Raw genomic sequence first — 20542 nt, 5'->3', positions numbered from 1 at the left:
CATATTGCTCTAGGTCAAAAAGAAAACAAAATACATAAACTTCAAAAGAAAAAGGGCTTGCAAGCACCTTCATGCAAAAAACATGCAGTAAATTCTAGCCTGAGAGATCAACATTTTGAAAAGTTATGAAGAGATCAAAACAGGATTTCTAATAGAAACTGCTGCAGGTGCTGAACCTCACATTTATCTTCTAGAGAAATTATGAGAAGGTGGCAAAGAGGCATTTGTCAAAAGACTTGACTGCACCAATATTCTGAAGTACAAGTCTAAAAGATAGTTTTCTTCTAGCTGTAAGCCCACTGCAATATGCTCAGAAGTCACCATTTCATTAATGCAAGAGGAAAAAATCCATAATTTACGAGTGAAGTAGGCAAGGAGGGTTACAGGTGGTTAATCATCTGCTCTGAACTTGGGAAATACTATACAGGTACACTAGCTCTGAGGCAATATCTGTATTCAGTTACAAAAGTCCCTCTGTAAGAACTTGGAGTATGTAGTAAATGAAACTTGTTAATAAAATCTTGCACTAAATAGTATTCAAAGAGATATATTAAGAAGCAAAGTTTAAAAAGTTCCATTAAACATTTAAGCCAAAAATTAGAAAGAAAAACTCAGGAGCATACATTAAAAAAATAGTTTTTATTTATTAAGAACTTATCTTTACAGCTATGGCTTACTGAGTGAAATTGCATTTACTCTGCAGCTATCCAAGCTTGAATTAAGAAAGGAAAAAAGGTCATGCTCCTCCCCATAATATGACTCAATGATGTGCAATACATCACTGTTCCAGGGTCCACACATATTGCTTGAGCTCAGTTCTTAAACAGTCACTGTCAGAACCCAAAAAATTCCTCTAACTACCCTGAAGGACTAGACACCCTGACAGGGGGCTCAGAGATCTTAGCACAGAGTCAATAAAAACAATTACCAACTTTGTGCTAAAAGTTACAAACCACAAAAGTTTAAATAGAATGATGGTGAATTTATCACTAAGTGAAAATGTAAAATTTTAAAGTTTTTAGAATAGAAGTTCAAGAAGCAAAATAAAAGAATCTAAGCATGTCCAGTCTTTCTCCTTCTTCTTGTCCTCCTCTTCTCCTGTAATAGCAGCACTTTTAGATTAAAAACAGTCTAAGTGATAAGTATTAAAAAATTATTGTAAATAATGTACATGTAGTTTTTTGTATTAAAAAATAACCACCCCAAAGCAGTCAGTAAGCCTCAACCCAACCTACCCAACAAACCACAGCAAGCCAGAGAAAAAATGTTATAGATTAAAAAAAAATAAATAAACAACCTTGAAAATGAGAGCCAAAGAATCCTGTCGTCTTCATCAGTCTCAAAGCTAAGAAAAAAAGACTTTCTAACACCTCAAAGTCATCTCAACACCAAAAACCTGGTCAAGTCACCTCTCACAGGATCAAAAGAAGCTACAGTGAACTTCAGAAGCTCTGATAACCTTGACTGCATCATTAATATGGTCACTTAACCCCCCATACTCACCTTCCAAGCCACCATCCCAGGCTTTCTGCAGTCTGGATACCTCACCACTGCCTTACCCCAAGCACAAACTCCTCTGTTATCCCCACAAAGCCCCTCCAGAAAGGGGTGCTTGCCACAAGCTCCACCAGCTACAGAAAGGACCTCATCATTTACCAAAGAGGAAGCACCAATTTCTCTATGTGTAAACTGACTGCCAAGACAGATTTTGAGATATAAAACTACCCTAAGGACTGGTCTATACTTTGCATGCATCTACCACTGATTTTTATCTTTCTTACCCTTATCAAGCAAGAGCAAAGACTGCTACAAGTCTGACAAGTCCTCATTTTCCTCAGAATAAATGGCAAGGCCAGACACTAAGCTCTAGGGCAGGGACAGAATTGACAGGCCTGCACAGAAGTCTTTGCAGATGTGACAGTCTGCATTTCACACTGGAATATAGAGGGGGGTACAAAATAACATAGAAGTAGTCCTGGCAACAGAGGGAATACACAAGCAGGGACATGGAGGAGCTGAAATAAACTATATTTCCCAACTGCCTTCAGGATGTTCTGAAGGCTGTTTTCAGAGATCTGCAGGCAAAATTAAGTTTCTTTGGCCTTAAAAGATGTTACCCTTTAAAAATTATTACTAAAGACAAAGAAACAGATACTGATGCAGATGAGAAAGGCATCCCAGGTACTGAAACTCACTGAATCAAGGTTGAAAGAGACCTTCAAGATGATCTAGTCCAACCACCACCATACTAACTCCTAAACCATATCCCCCAATCCATATCCAGATGCCTCTTGGACATGTCTATAGACTGTGACTCCACCAGCTCCCTGGGCAATTTACTCAAATACCTGACCACTCTTTCAGTGAAAACAATTTTTTCTAGTATCTAATCTGAACCTCTCCTGGTGCAGCTTGAGGCCATTTCCCCTCATCTTTTCACCTGAGACATGGCAGAAGAGCCTGACTCCCCCCACTACAACCTCCTGTCAGGCAGTTAGAGCAATGAGATCCCCACTGAGCCTCCTTTTCTCCACACTAAACAACCCCAGCTCTCTGAGCTGCTCCTTATAAGATCTTTTCCAGACCCTTCACCAGCTCTCCTGCCCTTCTCTGGAATTACCACAACCCTTGTTGGTTTTGGCCATGGATATCTGCTGGTGGACAGACTCCAGACTTGCTTTGGAATGACTCCATAACCAGACCCTCAATCCATTCTGGATAAGGCTTCTTACACCTGTATATGATTTCAAGTTTGAAATTAGTCACACTGTTGGGTCTTATGCTCTTTACATCTTTTCTCAGAAACCATGGACCACAAGAGCTCATCCTTCTACTGTTTTCATGATCATTTTTCTAGGTTTCTGGACTATTTGTGGTATCAGGGTTTATGCACTGCATAACCTTATAAAAGAAGAGTCCCAAACCATGTGTATCTGATTACAGAACCCTCTCATATTCCTTGAGACACTCATTTTAGGACAAACAAGGAAAAAGCACAGAATATTAATTCTTTTATGTCACCATATTAGTCATGCTATTTGATAAACTAAAGGAAAAACTTGGTAGTGAAAATATTTTCACTCCATCCCAATCGTTGATATTTTTCTGTGTTGGGAAAACAATCTTCTTTAAAGAAATTGATGTTCATTTACACCAAGGAGTCTCTGTATTCCCACATGCTTCACCAGCTTGAGATGAGAAGGCAAATGATTAAAAATTGAAGCTGTCATACATAAAGAGATTAATTTCCCTTCAAACCCATGTGTCTGCTGCCGAGATTTCCCCCAACACGCCTTGAGTTATTCTTTGCAGAAATAATGCCAGGCTGACACATCACTTCACCAGAAATGCACTGGGAGAAAGCAGCACACAACACTTCACCAACTGAAACACAAAACAAGTTACCTCTCGTTTGTTTCTCCTGGCAACTTTAAGGAATTCCATAAGGATCTGCAATTGGGCAGCATGGGACTCCTGTAACACAGCAAATAAGGAAGTGTAACTCTTCCATGTACATCAAGAGAAACAAATACTCATTTTACACACAGAGATCCACACAGCACACAAACTACTTTCATTTAGAGGTTACCAAGAGGAAAATAGCTTAAGGAGGATTTTTGAAATGTTTTTTTAGTTTTACTTTATCTCACAAGTCTTAAAGTTCTGTTTGGTTCACAATGAGTTTTTATGTGAAGGCAACAGTCATTGTAATAATGTTCTTAATAATAAGTTGAAATGCTTCTTTTTTCTTTGGCTACTGCATCTGAAATAGATTTTGGGATACAGCTTCCTCACAGACTGTCCTTCTACCCTGGAAGATCCTTAGCATCCACTTCATGATCAACATACTAAAGGATTAAGTATTTATATAAAAAAACCACTTTTCCCAAAATTTACATTTATGCTTATGTAGAAGTTACTGCTGAAGATTTCTCCAGAGTGAAAGACAACAATAAAGTCACTGATGAAACTAAACCATCCCAATATATTTTTCATAACAGGTTTTTTATCTCAGCCATCTGCATCGTATTTTCACCCAAGAACTTGACAGGGCAAGATGAAGAGAACCATAAGAGTAAAAATAACTAAGACCTATATAACAGCATTAATATAGCCCTAATCATATCACAGCATTCCAAGTTATTTTCACCACTTATCAAAATATTTATTATTAAAGGATTGTGAACATACATTTAAAAAGGATCAAGATATAGGAGCACACAAAATCCAGGAAAGGAGGAGGGGACAGGGAAGGTAAAGACATTGAATGCAAAACCACTATTTTTCTACAGTTATTTTTTTACTCCCCATGATCTGATAATAAGTGTGAGGTAAGTAAAGCTAGACAAGAAAAATGCTTTTAAATTATTCTTTAAATGTCAGGTGTGATTTCACTTTTTAGGCTTAGCATCCTTAGAAGATATTCATACTCAGTAATACTTAAACAGTCATATGCCTTCTTTGCTTCAGATCTGTCACAAATCATACTAAAAGGTACACAGAGGAAAAAAGTTTTATTCTCTTTTTCCCTACCAAAACTTCACTGAACCACAAAAACATATTTACAAGTCCCCATGCAATGAGGCAACATAACAGTCAAGCATATTTTAGGGTTACTTTCTTTCCATCAGAACCACAAGTTGTAAATATTGATTCTTTAAGAGTGTATAATTAAGATATTCCCAATACAACTTTCACTCACATGTTTTAAAGCATTGTCAAAATCCACCCTTCTATTCAAAGTTCACTGGGTCAAATACTGTAATAATCCAGTCTAATTTTAAGGTCTGGTTCACATAACTTGAAAATGATCACTTGAAATGAACAGCATGGAATGGCCAACTTCACAGAGAACAAACCTAAACCAACCACATTTCAGTCAAACCATAGGAACAGCTTGCTTCATATTGGCTAAATCTTCAAACCAGCTTCATAAACAAGACATCTGAACTTTTCTTTCAAACATTAAATACTGAAAAAGCCTTCAGGAAAGGTGGTCATTCAGATTCTAAGTGTTCCAGCAGAAACTAAAGGGTGTGACCCTTTTCACATGCTCACTGTGTTAATTCTTTAATCTATATTCTGGACTTGTTCATCCTTATTACTAAGAAAGATCTGACATTTACTTGTGCAACAGACAATTAGCAAACTTCTTCACGTGCTTGTCTGTGTCCTATGAATCATTTTCTCTTATACTTTTCTGTTTTCCCTGCTTGTTTATACAACCCTGCCAGCAACAGCATTATAAGCATGTTATGGGCATCACAGCTGAGATGTTACTTCACTACAAAGGTCAGCAAAACAGCCACCTTTTAAACACCAAAACACAAAAGAAAATACTAAGCAATTAATTCACCAACAGAATCTTGCTTCCAGGAAAAGGTATCAAAAGAAAAAAAAAACTTGTAAATACACAGTGTTTATTTAAAAAAGAGAAACTTCTTACTGCTTCCAACTGCTTCTTCTTTTGCACCAGCAGCTCCAGCATCAGGTTGACATTGGCTAAGTCAAGATTGTCTTGATCAGTTCCCAACAAATCTTGAATTATCTGCCACCTGTGGCCATTCTAAAAAGAGAACAAGAGATGTGGAAGAGATGGTGAGTCCAAGCCATCCAGGGCTGCATAAGCCATCCAACAACAGCTATTAAAAGCAACACAGCAATATTTCATCTCTGTAAAACTGCAACCCAGTTTTCATGCACTCAGATGCCCAATTCTGCCATGTGTGCAGGATATGGCTCCTCTGACCTACTGTGGAACTTCTTATCTTATTTGGAATATATTTGTGCTTCATGAAAGCATATTTGCTGCTGCTGCTGGGAAAAGATTATTTCACAGCAACAATTTTATCTGATTTGTGCCCCAGCTTCTGAGAACATGTTTCTTTGGAGAGAAAAAAAAAAACCTTCACATTTATCCAAGCTTAGCTGGATTACATCTGAAATACTGTTATGCACCAATACCTTTTAATTTTTTTAAGATCAAGTAATAGGTAAAACCCTCATGCTAAACTCAAATCAAAGAGGGTAGTATCAGCTTATTTTTCCTACTGTCACCTTTCAGATTACTCCTCCTAAGTGTAAGGGAAATGTGAAAGCTGGGAAGAAGATGGAGCTCATCAGGTTGATCTCATTTAAACTGCTTGGAGCTGTGGGGGACTCCTCAGAGAACCAAAATATTACTATACAGCCCATTCTTCCCTGAAGGCTCGTTTCTCTTCTTCTTATCAATAAAAAAGGTATCTTTAAGCACAGGAAAATCAAAATAATAGGTTAATGCCAGCACAGCTTTACATCAAAAAGCTTCAGGAACCAACAGGAACAGCTGAGACGTCTAAAGAACACCTAAGAAACAAAACTGGACTAAAAAATCCTGTCCTAAAAAAAGCTATGACACTAAATCAATTTATTTAAATTGGCAAGAACTAGAAATACCATCCAGTCTAAATCAGATAGTCTCAAGGGCTGTAGCCTTTTTCTATTAAGTACATTAAGAAAAATAAAATATATAACATCCATATAGAATGCACAATTTTCATTCAGTGCTCAACAGAACCTATGGAAACTATTCAGCCAAAAAGTCAATTTCAATCTGGAATAACTGGGGAAAAACCCATGGTTTTTAAGCAAGTGAACAAGATTTGAGACACATTTTAACAGACTAATGCACTAATTAATTGTGCTACTGCTAAACTACTCAAATGTTCAAACATGCCTTAACATGATTTCTTAATGAGACCATGACTATTGCATTTGCTGCAATGTGTCTTGGATGACTTCCCTTAACACCAAAAGTAATACAAGGCACATTAAAGAAGGGACACAGGAGCAACATTACTCTTTTTTAGATGTGTGTATTTTTATTTGCTTCCAAAAGGTAGACACACCACTGTTTTGGGCATGAAGTCATGGTAGATTGTCCACTTATTGATAATTATCAAAAATAGGTGCATCTACAAGCAGAGCTTTTAAAGGGTAAAACCAATTTCCAAGAAGCTACTGTATATGCCTTCAGGTCAGTTGCGTGCATTTCAAATCATATCTGGTTTATGCATATTTTATATTAAACATGGTATATGCATATTTTATAATGAATATAAAACTTACTGTGAGTAAACAAATGAATCTTTAAAGAATGCTCTTTGCAAACACTGACAGCACCAGCTTCTGCAACACAGCCCTTAAATTAATACCACTTTAATATAAGCTTTTAGAAACAGGTACTCCATGGTTTTTAATATTATTTTGCAATCTTATTTATGAATTACAAAAGACAAGAACGTCAGACATAGCAGGTCAAGCATGAAAGTTTTTTGGCTCATGTCATATATTCTTTTTGATCTTAATGCACAAGAGCATCCACAGGTGCTGTAGAGAGGTCCTGATGAACTGAGGATACAGATCCTGCTCTGACTGTGTGACATGAAGCAAGTCTAGAAGATATCCAGGCAGTTTTTTGCGGCATCTGAACCACAACACCAGACTCCAAACACATCTTTCTCCCTCTTGTGGTTGATATCGGCATTCCTGAAGTTTCCTGATAGAACACAGCTCCTCACATGTGATCAGACAAGCCCATGGCACTTCTAATCATTCACTGCTCTCATTGTAGCTGTAATTTCCAACACTAAAGGAAAATTATTACCTTTAAACAAGTGTACTTCCATGGGCAGTTTCCCAGGTTATATGCAATACATCAAAGGACACTTGCCTATGCTAACACAGCTTCTCTCTGCACATATTGCTGGAGGAAGAACAGCAGTTAACAAGGTAGAGGGATCTACTGCCACTGATATTGGTATTATTCCCTCTTAAAGCAAGTTAAAGCATCAGCTCAGCAGTGCAATCTCTTCTCAGTTAAGCCATGTAATTACAAATGCTGCACAGAATCATTAAATGAATATAAAGTAAAAAAGTTGGAACATACGGTGCTACTCACTGAATGGTCCAGTTTGAGTCTTTTCTCCTCAGATCTTTGCTTCTGTTTAAGAATTAATTCATTAACTAAAAAAAAAAAAATAAGATATCAAAGAGATTTATTTAAAGTTCACCAAAACAGTATGTAAGACTACCTCAATGTATTTACTTTAGTTACTAATTCCACTGTAAGATGTTTTTCAGTAATTAAAACAGTAGAAGATGTCTCCACTTTTTTTTCCTTACCAATTTATTCTGTGGAGGTTTTTTGTAACATATATAAATACTTTTTAGAAATCATCAACAAATGCAATGCCTACACATTCTCCAAATTGATTCAGTTCCTTTTTCTAAACACCCATGGTTCCCTGAGAAAGTTTTTCAACTCCAAGGCAAAAGTATATCACAGAAGAGTATGAGGGAGATAAATCAGGTAATGTTCTATTATAGACCAAAAAAAAAAAAAAAAAAAAAAGCACAGCTGAATAGAACAACTTTTTCCTTGAATTTTCATGTGCATTTCTAAAGATATACTTTTACTATAATTTAATTTTACACCAATCTAGAGAATGCAAAGAGAAAGATAACTTCAATCCTTTGTACACATATACACACAAGCTCTTCCCCCTCCAACACACACCTCAAATCCCTGGACACACAAGTGTGCAAACACTCTTTGGCCCAACATGCACTCCAAGACCTGCCTCAGCACCATCTCCAGCACAACATGATTAGGTCTAAATCAGGATGCCCATTGTTGAAGCATTCCTTGGCTACTGTGGCTTTTCAGATTTTTATTTTTAAATGGGTATCTCAGCACATGAAATCAACATCTGCTCTAATTTTTTCACACTGCAATGTGTTTCCTTTAATATTTTCTGCACAAAACTAAGTTTTAAAGTGAATTTTCACCCAGCAACATATACTCCCTCTTTAAGAGGCAGTTAGGATTGCATATAGGTACATGTATGAATATTTTCTCTGTATCTGATTTACACCTACATCCATCACGTGAGCCTCACTACTGCAGCCAAAACAGCACAGTATCTAACACCACCTCCACCCTTTCAGTGTCCAAGCTTTGTAAACAGGCCATGTCCTTTATTACTAGGCAGACAAGAGTGCAAGAAAATAAAAGTAAAGAGATTCACATCTCTAGCCATAAGAAAAACAGCTTTGCTTTTCACAGTATGGAAACAGCAGCAAGTTAATCTCACTACTGTCACTAAGCACACAGAACTGCTGGAGGCAGTGCAGTATTAACAATTTATAGCACTAACCTTTTTTATATAAAAATGACAACCAAGGGGCTGATATTTGGATTTTATGTTCAACATCCAGAAGACTGTAATTTACAGGACAAATTTACAAGTGCCTTCCTTCCTTAACAACTAAGATGTTTCTCATGCAAGTAAGCCTAAAGCTCACCTAAGAAGTTGGGATAAAGATGATCTATGTTGTCCACAACATAGTTGCATTTGGGACATCTGTTATTGTCCTCCAGGCTCTGGTGAATACATTTATAGCTGTTCAAAAACAAAAGACAAGAAACAAAACAAGTGAGCCCACACGAAGGAACAAAACATAAGCACAAGGTAAATAATATCAGCCTTAGACAAGGTGCATTGTTTGTGTTGCCAGCTAACAGCTGTGCTGCCAAGAACCTACAGTGGAGTCAAAATGTTCCAGTGTTTGAACTCGGAGTGTGCTACAGCAGAAAGCAAAGGTTTCTGGCAAGGATTACAAAATTTGGTCAAGTATTTCACTCTTATTTCCCTGAGGATTACTGCAATGTGGATACTCCAGCCACAACACCATCTCAGATTCATGCTCCCCACCACTTCCACAGGCAGAGGTAGCAAACAGATTGAATTACTCAAAAGCAACTCCTCTAGATTAGCTGAATACTTAGCAATCAACATTAAAAGCATTTTAGGTAATTGAGCAGAGGAAACACCTTGACCAACTTCTTCTATTTCCCCCCACAACTGCTTTTCTTACTATCAGTGGCTTCAGAGGTGCTCACTCTTGAATTGGGGGACAGAAGAATAAGAAGATGCACTTTAGCATCAGGTTTAAAAGAGCCCGCTTGAAGTCAGAGCCCGATAGCGACACCAGATATAAACATTGCTCCACTCCTAAATAAAAGTATTACAATGTTTCTCATCTTGGCCCTCTAAAAAGTTACAGGTCACAGGGATAAAGTGTTTCCACAGAGGGCAAAAAGTCCGCTGCTATCTCACCTGTTGCAAATCAAAGCTCTTCTGAAAGTTACCTGAATCTGCTGCCTGAGAAAGTACTTTATACTACTATAATATCACTTCTTACAAGGTTTATTTCTAATTAGCAGGCACCATAAGAGTATAACATAGACAGGACACTATAGGACATCATGGTTCAACATTTGTACCAATCCCTAGAGGAGATGAGAACTACAAGTGGCTCCAGAAGTGCCCCTAGAGAGTTCTTGCACTTCTCCATGGAAGATGTGCTCCTCATGGCACCCAGAGATAACACACTGAAAAGTGAATGGGGCCAAGCCAGTTCAACACAACAGGAAAGCCTGAAGCACATCCTCTCTCACGAGGTCTAAAATAATTGCAATGCACAATGTGCAAGCCACTTCAAACTGTGCACAGTCTTGCACAAAGGCAAGGAGGAGCTGCCAACACTGCTCTCAACACCTCTAAAGAGGTGATGCCAATAGAGATAAATTAACAAACTGCTCTGACTCTGGATAGTGGGTGTTACCAGCAGCTTATGAACATTCTATTTATTTACAGAGGAAATATGGTAGCACAGCACTACTTCTTAAAGACACTTGGATTTTTTTTCTTTTTAATCTAACAGGTACCCATCTTTTAAAAATTTATTTCAACCTCCTTCTTCAGTGTAGGGACAAAAGACAGAAAAGAAACAAACTCAGAATGAAAGGGTATCTCAGCAACACCTGCCTGTGTTACAAATCTCCTACAAATGCTGTAAGAGATGGACATTTTTTCTAATACAAGAAACCAAATATTACCAGAAGCTGTGTCCACATTTCGTCATGTAGGCCTCTTCAATCATATCAAAACAGATGGGGCTGGAAACAAAGCAAAACAAAAATCAGAAAGATGTCTTTTTTATGTTAAAATATGAAGAAAAGTATTATTAACTCAAAGCAACCACTTAATTATGCTTAGGTAATAATCTCCTGTATGCAAAATGAAAGGACATACTAATGCAACAGCAACCAAGCAGTATAAAGATCAAAAGGGCAATCCACAGTTCTTTGAACTCTGAATGATACTGTAGTTTGCTACAATTAGAAACCAGTAAGTGTTCACCCTTAAGCTTTTAACACCTGCAGACAACCCAAACAAAGCCAGAGGATCTTCAACAAGCAACGCTGCAGGAAAACCTTCACACTATCTGTACTAGGGTTCAAACAAAAAGTAAAAAAAAACTGGCTTTTTTTACAGGAATAGACAATGAGTATATAAATGATACCAAAACTAGTCTCTCTTTTTTTTTCAGACAATAGCTATCTATAATTTTTAAAAGTGGCACAAAGAGGCAGAGCAGATCAGCAATAGCAATGATGTCATGAGAACAAGGACTAATAAATGGGTGGAGAAGGCGCAAATGAGGGGGTGTGCCTGCAGAGCACTGCCAGGGTTGAGGCTGCAGGAGAGCAGGATGAAACCAACAGGCAGCAGGTGAGACCAAGCCAAAGTGGGAAAGGTGGAATAACGAGTTAGTGACCAGAGCACAGCCAGCTCTCTGTGAGGGATCACCAAGAACCAAGCAGGGACCTGAAGAGAAGGATGTGTGAGCAAGCAGTGCTCCACAGGAACCTGAGCACAACAGGAGACAGGAATCCAGTGAGATGGGAAGAAATCTGGCTCCTCTGTCTGTGACATGTTTGAAAGGAAAATGAAACACAAATGAAAGAAGAGGAAAGCTGCATCCATCATACTTCCAGTGACTCCTGTGGCTGCTCTCCCTGCTAACTGGTGGGATTTGCTGTCACAAATCATCTCCAGGTCTTGGCAAGCTATCCAGCATAATGCCATGGGCAGCAACATCACAATTCTGCACATAACACATGGATCAGCTGGGTCACAAGCTTCAGCTTGTTTTCACTGCCTTACAGAGACCCAAACGCTCCCCCTCTCACTCCCTCAAGTCCACACCAATCTCAGTTCCGAGAGGCTTTCACCAGCACTTGTTTTCTTCAGAAACAGCCTCCTCCCACCTTCTGCCAACAAGACAGTTCTCACCGAAGGAGCTGTTAATAAACTGTTAACAACTTCTGCGAAGCAGGAATCTTTTCTGCATCCAAAACTCAGATCAGACTGAAAAAAGCAATGTTTGTCTGAGCAGGGGAGGGGAGCATCTCCACAGAAGGCATTCTCCATTCTGTAATCTATTTTAGAGTTTACTAATGTATACTCTATATAAGTACAGTTGTTACCCCATTAGAAAAGAAATCTCAACAAAAACAGGAGAGAGGAGACACCTTAAATACTTTTTAAGCACACAGAGATGAAGCTGTGGCCCCTGCTAATGCAAGCCCCTGCTCTGAATCACTATACTGGAAAACACAGCTGTCGTGAAAGGTTTGTCCAGCCTAACATACAAGCCAGGTTGTCCTAAATATTCCATCAAATCACCAGTATAAACACAACATAAAGGGAAACAAATCAAACCAGAATGCTACTCTCTGAACCGACCGAGCCATCTCAAAAGAGGCCTCAAAAATAATTAATACACACCTGTTCCTCTTCCACCCTGACAGACCTTTTTCTACACTTGCCTTGAGTAGCACCAACTTCAGGAGTCCAAGTCACTTTTTTCAAGTTATTTAGTTTCAAGGCACTGTTTAGTCAGAGTAAATCACAAACTCAGCCAGCACAGGCTGATTATTAGGAGAATAAGGAGGATAAGGCACCTCTGAATTCTGTTAGCTTGACTTGAAAAGAGCAAGTCTAAGACTTAGGGTTAGATGAGTATCTAATTGTAGTTTCTCCCTACTGGCACTGGTGGTGAACAGTTCAACTTCTTGACCTTCTATTCACACTGATGTATATGCTCTGTGTCATGCCAGAAACTGCTATTCCCCACAGGGCCAGAGGTGATGCTCCTAATGCCCTGCAGCAATCAGCAAGGCTGTAACGCTCCCCTGTCTGCAGGAGAACATCACAAATTAGAGCTAAAATAGGAAGATTACCTCCTAACATGCCAGCCACACGAGATCACTGTTCCCAAACTACTCCTTCATACCAGTTTGACTGGAGAAGTGACAGAGCCAAAACAGTTGAGAAAAAGCAATCAGAGCCAACAAATAGAGCTATTCAGTACCGGGGACATCATTAAAGGTACTGAAGGTTCCATTAAGAACTGTTTCCCCTGAAATGCTCCCTGATTTACAAGTGGAAACAAGATTGATATATTTTAATACATACTGAAGCCAAGCTGACTGCAACACGTGAAAGTTGCTATGCAACAGTTGCTTGAAGCTAATCTAACACAAAGGGAAAGTTAAGAAAGAAGTGGAGGGATGGGAACTTGCGACATGTTACAGTTTGTAGTGTAACTGCAGCTGGGAAGCACAAGCGTGGTGCAATCAAGGCTTCTGTGCATGAGGCAGCTGATTCTCTACTTGTCTTAAGCAGCAATCAGGTTAAAACGATGCAAACAACTTCAGCAAGTCAAAAATGTCACTGATCTCTGGGAAATAAGGCATCAGTACCTAATAAACACTATTTTTAATCCAGCACGGCAAAGGTTTACCATTCTTTCCCTGCAGGGCAGACCTCAAACATTTTAAACATCTACCTTAATCAAGTTCATGGCTCTAAGTTTTACCAGTTGTTTTCCCGGCACCTCCCAAGAGTGCTAATGTCACCCTACTGCTCCACAAACACCTGGCTGAAGTGGTCACTATGATATTTAAACACACTTCAACAGCAAACAAGTTTTACTATAGCGCCTGCCTCCTATTCAGCTCCTCTCTGGTCTAATCAGAGACCAGGACTTCTGCAGGCTCTGTCCTTCCCGTGGAAGGTGGCCAGGTTAAAGATCACTGCTGGTACTATCTACTCACTATGAAGCTCTAATGTAACAACAGGTAGTAAAACTCCTGGTACATGGTATGCCAACAGCTTGCTGTGTTTTTAGTTTGTGACTTCAGGGCAAATTTGTAATATTCCTTACTAAAATTGCTTTCCAGACCACAAAAACAGGAATGACTACACTCAGCCCATGCCTGGATTAACAGGTAACCAGCTGAGGAAAGAACTGGCTTTAAAAAGCCATGAACCTGCAAGCCCGGGTGGCACACAGCCCTTCCCACAGCTGAGCTGTGGTACTGGGTGCTGAACTCCAGATCAGCATGCAACACCCCCCTCCCATCCACGATTTGTGCCAGAGCTCAGAAACAAGGACTGCTATGGAGCAGGCACTGAAGAGCCAGGTGAGAGCCGCTCCTTGCAGGCAGCCAAGCAGACAGTAACTGGTTTTAACGAGGTTTAGTCAACCACTAACTGGGAGGGCTAATACAAGGCCTGGGAAAACTAAGCAATTATATTGCTGGGCAGCAGAAAATCACCTGATTAGAGAAGCCCCTCTCAGACACTCTCCAGGCAAGTGGAAAGACACCTGGCTACAGGAGCAGCACAAAAATACCTTTATGTTCTGCAGCCTGCACTAAGAGAAACAAAGTTTTCCCTTTTATAATAAAGTTCTCCACTAAGTCAGACCCACCTGCAGTCCTGACTGGAGTTACACATTTCCAGGCAGAAGGTGACACACACCACAAACAGGAGACACCTGCAAACTCCGGAGCATACACCTGCTAAACATTTCACAACCCAAAGCAGCAAAACATGACAATGTTTACCCTGGAGCCTCTGCCTCACTTGAGACAGTGCTTTCAGAATACAGACAAGGGAATTTGCACTTGCAACTTGATGTTCAAAACTCACCCAAACTTCTTTATGCTTTCCCACCTTCCACTGGGTACAGGAATAATCTACCCCTGAGTTTTACAGCTGTGGCTAACAGCATCTCACAGCTCACGTTCAGAAAAATTATCAAGTGCTCTCTGCAGCTAGCAGCATCTTGAATTATCCTTACAGAGGCAAAAAGGGCATAGGGGGAAGCTTCTGTTTCTCACATTGAGATATGTAAAGCTTGTTTAAATCAATTATTTAAATGAACACACACCTGCCTTCTTGAACATTGCTCAAAACTCCAGAGCTGCCCAGTTTGGTTTATTTCTACAGAACTGTATTGCTAACTCAAATTAAAAAAAAGATGGATACTGTTATTTGAAGCTAGAACAATAATAAGTAAGAACAAGCCCTTTAGCCCACAGAAATATAGAGCAGTGAAAAACCCAAGTTAACTATAATCATTGTCTGCTCTTAAAGCTTCTGACCTGCACTTCAGTATGCTCAGTGTGGCTCTTGTAAATACTAAGAAAAGACATTTTGCCCTGAGTACTACCGGGCTGATTTCTTTCCTCTCACTTGTTCAGTCAGTGGTGCTTCTCAATGAAGAGAAAACAGCTAATTACAGGTTCTCCTTAAGGCATGTACAGTACTTACCTGCAGAAAAAAAAAAGCAAGAACCTCAGCTTTCTGAGCCATCTAAAAATATGTTAAGTCTACAAATTGGTTATGGGTGTAATTTCCTTTCCAAACCCCTCATTTCTACAACAGACAACAAAATAGGAAATAAGAGCTGACTGGAAAGGGCAGGGAGCCATGCTGGCAGAACTCTACTGCCAGAGTGTAAGAGCAGAGGGAACAGAGGAGAATGGGGACTTGTAATTGTGTTCATACCCCATCACCAGAAAACTTGTGAGCAACTGAGCTCACACCAAGAGCTCTTAAATCCACCTAACATGGCCTAGAACCAGAGCAGGGCATCAGCTGATGACAGCAGTCCTCTCATCCCCATTCTGCTACTGAGCAAACTACTAACTACAGTAACAAGCAGTAATTCTTGACTGTTACTTATTCCTAAAAAGAATTACTTACTGTTTTTCTTGCCACTAGCTTCTTAGCAGCTTCAGGTTTTCACTTCAGCAGCAAAGGTATTTCCTATCAACTCTGCTAAACACTTTACAAGCTGTACAGTTAAGCCACAAGGTTTTGAGACAATACCTGTCCTCTGGGAGATGCCTCACATCCAATCCTCACCTGTAAGTCAGAGCTTACATTAGAGCAGTCAAAATCATCTTGGAAGCTGTGGCCCACTTATAATCTTTTTTTTTGTTTACTATTTCCTTTCCATACACGACTTTCCTACAACTTGACCCTTTTCTCTGTTTGCATTTCCCAGACGCAAACACCTAACCTTCTTTCCTGTTCCCACATTTTAGCACATCCAGCCAGCTACAAAAATCAAACCTACTTCTTATGTTGGGAGGTTTGAAACCCACCCAGCAACAGGTTCTCTTCAAAACTACAAATTACCAACAGTTCTCACACCATGGGCCTTAGTTTGCCAATTATGCTGAAAGGTGATTTCCAGCTATGAGCTACAGCTGGATGGCTGGATGCTAGAAAACAACATGTGAAAAATGTTTAAACCATCACAGAAGAAATTCCCTACTAATCTGGTTTTAGGTGCCTGCCTGACACAAAACTTATTGCTGTTTTAAACTAGACAACTCTTCCCAGCAACACGGGCAAACCAAGCCAGCTTTGCTGGAGCTATCAACCATCATGAGGCTCCTTGGAGTCCCTTCAGAGGGGCACTTAACCCTCTGCTGAATCCTCTTCCCAAGATGAGAGGGCTCCCGACCACCTGAGGTCACACTGTCCAGGAAAGCAAGGCAGCTGCTGTGTTGTCAGAACATCTCATGCTGCAGGGCCTTTCCAACAACTTGGGTGCACTCAAGGAGGAACCTGCCAGGAATAACCTGACTCTGCTTAAAAATAGAGAGGGTGGAGGCAATGCTGCTACACAGGGCTAAAACCAGACAAAACCAGAGAATCGGGCTGGAAAAGACCTCTGAGATCAAGTCCAACCTATGACCCCATACCACCATATCAACTAGTGGTGTCAACTAGCTGAGTGCTGTGTTCTCTGAATAGCTCCAGGGATGGTGACTCCACCACCACCCTGGGCATAATCAACCCTTCTAGGAAGACATTTTTCCTAACATCCAAAATAAACCTCCCCTGGCGCAGCTTAAGTCTGTGTCCACTTGTCCTGTTGCTAGCTAACAGAGAGGAGACTCTGATCCCCACCTGGCTGCAACATCCGGTCACAAAGTTCTAAAAAGTGATAAAGTCCCCCTCTGAGCTGCTTCTCCTCCCTGCGCTCCCCATCTCCCCTCCCAGCTGGTCCTGGTGCTCCAGCCCCGCTGCCCTTTTCTGGACCCTCTCTAACAGCTCCATGTCCTTCCTGAATTGAGAGGCCCAGAAGTGGACACAGCACTGGAGGTGCGGCCTCAGCAGAGCCCAGCACAGAGGGACAATCGCTTCCCTGGCCCTGCTGGCCACACCATTTCAGACAGAGAGAGGCACAAAAGAGGGAAAAGCCCAAAGCCACAATGCCCGGAGGGCAGCAGCCGCTCCAGCGCCAGGAGGGGCTGCCGGCTGCTCCCTCCTCCCGCCGCTATTCCACACACACTCTCCAGGCTTCCCGACGGCATGGCGGCGCCCCGGCTTCCCCCAGCGACATATCGCCTCACCACACGAAGTCGTTGCTCTTGTCCTCGTAGGAGTTCATGAGCCCGTTGCAGAGTGGGGTGAGCAGCGGCCTCTTCCTGCCGCCGCCCCCCGGCGCCGCGGAGGAGCCGCCGGGCCGCGCCGCCCCCGCCGCCAGCCGGGCCAGCCCCGCGCCCGACCCCGACACGGCCGCCGCCACCAGCACGGGCCGCGCCGCCGCGCCGCCCGAGGAGGACGAGCCGGGGGCCATGGCCGCCGAAGAGGAGGAGGAGGATGACGAGGAAGAGGAGGAAGAGGAGGCCGGTGTGGCGGCGGGCGGCACGGCGGGGTGCGGCGGGCGGCTGCTCGACATGCCGAGGCCGGGCCGGGCCGGGCGGAGCGGCCTCAGCGCATCCCCGTGCGCACAGAGAAAAATTAAGTTCCTTCAAAGACAAAAAAAAAAAAAAAAGAGGGGGAAGGGACAAAAAAAAAAAAAAAAAAAAAGAAAAAGGAGAAAATCCCACAATTAAAAAAAATAAAAAATCCAAAGCAAAACGGCGGCCCCGGCGCGGCGCTTGTTCAAGCTTTATTGACAGACGGACAGGACGGCCGCGCGTGCGCGGGGCGGGGCCGCGCCCCTGAGGGGCGGGGCAGGGCGGGGCCAAGCTGCGCTCCCCTCAGGGACCGGCGGCAGCCGGGGCTGCTGGGGGCTGTGGATTTCCTCTCACAGCCTCGGAGTGCGGGTCAGGAGCTTCTAGCTGTACCTTAAGCTGCTCCTTCTGACACCACATCTAGTGGTGCGCAGTCCTGAGGCACAAATCTGTTGAGCGGCCGAGGGAGTTGGTGGGGCTCAGCTTGTAGAAAAGGAAGCTCAGGGGGACCTTCTCGCTCCCTGCGACCACCTGACAAGGGGTCGTGGCCAGGTGAGGGTTGGACATAGTCCCAAGCTGAGCCAGGGGAGGTTCAGGCGGGACATAGGGAGGAATTTTTTCACGCTAAAGGGTGGTTATGTATTGGAATGGGCTGCCCAGGGAGGCGGGGAAGTCACTGTCCTTGGAGGTGTTTAAGGAAACACTGCATGTGGTGCATGGTACTCAGTTCCATGGTCTGGTTGGCGGTTTTGGGTCATAAGCTGGGCTCAATGACCTCATGTGTTATGAGTAGAAAAGCTGCCAATTTTTTTAAAAGGTTGCAGAGTTCACAGGTTGGCCTAGTTGCTGCCAGGGTGGAGTTCTAACTGTTTATTGTTTTAATCACCTGTCGTTTTCGTTAACTACCTGTTCTTGATGGTTCAGAATTCCCCCTTTTGTCGAGTGGCACCCTGCTGCTTCCTGGAGGATGGCACCCAGGACGGTGAAGAGGGGGGGACATCGAGTCAGCGTGCAAATGACATCGGAACCAGCATGTAACAGGAGAAGCCCCTCACCAAACCTCGCAAAAAACCCCTAAAAACAATGAGCCAACACAAAATTGACGAATCAAAGTGATGTCTAGACGTGAGGAACAGAATCCAGTGTCCGCTAAGATCCTTTTCACCCCTAACCTAAAAGATGTCGGCTAGACGGAGGACTTCGAAAACTGGAAGATCGGGAATCTCCTGAAGCTCTCTTGAGGATGGAAGGCCCTACTTTGCCTGCATACCAATAGACAAAGCTGCACTTTTTCTCCTCCTCTGTCACTCCTGGAAGCGGTGGTGGCATGAGTGTGACCCGTCGGTTCTCCACTACCGAGCTGGAGCTGATCACTTTTAATAAAGGCATAAAAAAGGAAAAAGATCTCCTGCCCTGTTTATTTCATCATGGGTCTTTTTTGGGGGGCTCATGGGTATTTTCCAACCTGAGTCTGTGATTCTGTGATCTCCTTCATAACACTGAGGGGAAGGTAGCCATGCCTCAGAGGGAAATGTGCCAGGCTGTCACTCAGAGACCCTCCCTGAGTCCCCAGCACCACAAAGAGATCCTGTGAAGGGCAGGGCTGATCCGTCTCAGGATGTTCTTCACCTTAGATACGTACCCCAAAAGGCAGCTTTAAGCATGCTGAGCTTTATCCCGTGCCCCACACAAAGAAATGGATCCATGGACTGAGGCCAACTGAGTGAGGTTCAACAAGTGCCCAGTCTGCGCTTGGGCCACAAGAATCCCAGGCAGTGCAACAGACTGGAGGAGAAGTGGAGGAGGACCTGAGGGTGCAGCAGCCTCACCTCAAGTGCTCTGTCCAATTCTGGGCCTCTCACTGCAGTAAAGACTTTGAGGGGCTGGAGTGGCTCCAGAGAAGGGCAAAAAGGCTGGGAAAGGGGCTGGAGGACAAGTCCTCTGAGGAGCAGCTGAGGGAGCTCTGGGAGCTCATGCTGATGAAAAAGAGGCTCAGGGAGGACTTTATCACTCTAAAACCCCCTGATAAGGAGGGGGTAGCCAGGTGGGGATCAGGCTCTGCTCTCAGGTAACAAGTGACAGGAGAAGAGGAAACGACAACAACCTGGTCAGAGGAGGTTAAGGTTGGACATCAGGAAGAATTTCTTCATGAAAAAGGTTGTTAGGCATTAGAATAGGCTGCCCATGGTGGTGGTGTCCCCATCCCTGGAGCTGTTCAAGAAGTGACTGGACATGGCACTCAGTGCTCTAGTCTGGGTGACAAGGTGGTGATCACTCACAGGTTGGACTAGATGATCTTGGAGGTATTTTCCAACCTAAATAATCCTGTGAAAGATGTCTGGTGATGAGTGAACAGCTTTTCCCAGGTTTGTGCCAGCTCTCTGCTGCCTGGGTGGGTGAGAATCCCAATGGTGAGGACCACGGCCTGTTGGGTTCCTCTTTCCCAACAGCAGGCCTGAGTTTTACAGAGCAAGGACAGACCAGTTTCTGCACAATTTCATTAGTAAAGTGTTGATAAAGGATGCCCCAAAGATGTTTTGGGTGTTAGGAGAAATGTTGTCCCCAGACCCAGCCTTTTGCAAATCAAACTGAAAAGTTCGTTAA

The 20542-nt window shown here is 42.4% G+C and overlaps 1 protein-coding gene across 2 annotated transcripts in view; it reads right to left on the bottom strand.

Annotated features, from left to right (window-relative positions):
* Positions 1-17940, bottom strand: part of COP1 (COP1 E3 ubiquitin ligase) — a 124654-nt gene extending 106714 nt beyond the window's left edge. The window contains exons 1-6 of one of the 2 annotated variants that reach the window (XM_058808441.1): positions 17612-17940; positions 10943-11002; positions 9346-9443; positions 7928-8004; positions 5447-5566; positions 3406-3474 (exon numbers count right to left, since the gene is read on the bottom strand). In XM_058808441.1, coding sequence (XP_058664424.1) covers positions 3406-3474; positions 5447-5566; positions 7928-8004; positions 9346-9443; positions 10943-11002; positions 17612-17940 — 753 coding nt within the window. Of the gene's footprint in view, positions 1-3405; positions 3475-5446; positions 5567-7927; positions 8005-9345; positions 9444-10942; positions 11003-11878; positions 12076-17611 lie in introns of those variants that run through there. The other variant, XM_058808442.1, reaches the window with a different exon arrangement.
* Between the last annotated feature and the right edge of the window lie 2602 nt (positions 17941-20542).

This window comes from Ammospiza caudacuta, chromosome 7 (genome assembly GCF_027887145.1).
Source record: "Ammospiza caudacuta isolate bAmmCau1 chromosome 7, bAmmCau1.pri, whole genome shotgun sequence".
NCBI lineage: Eukaryota > Metazoa > Chordata > Aves > Passeriformes > Passerellidae > Ammospiza > Ammospiza caudacuta.
The sequence above is the reverse complement of the archived record's forward strand: the minus strand, read 5'-3'. Positions and strand labels throughout refer to the sequence as shown.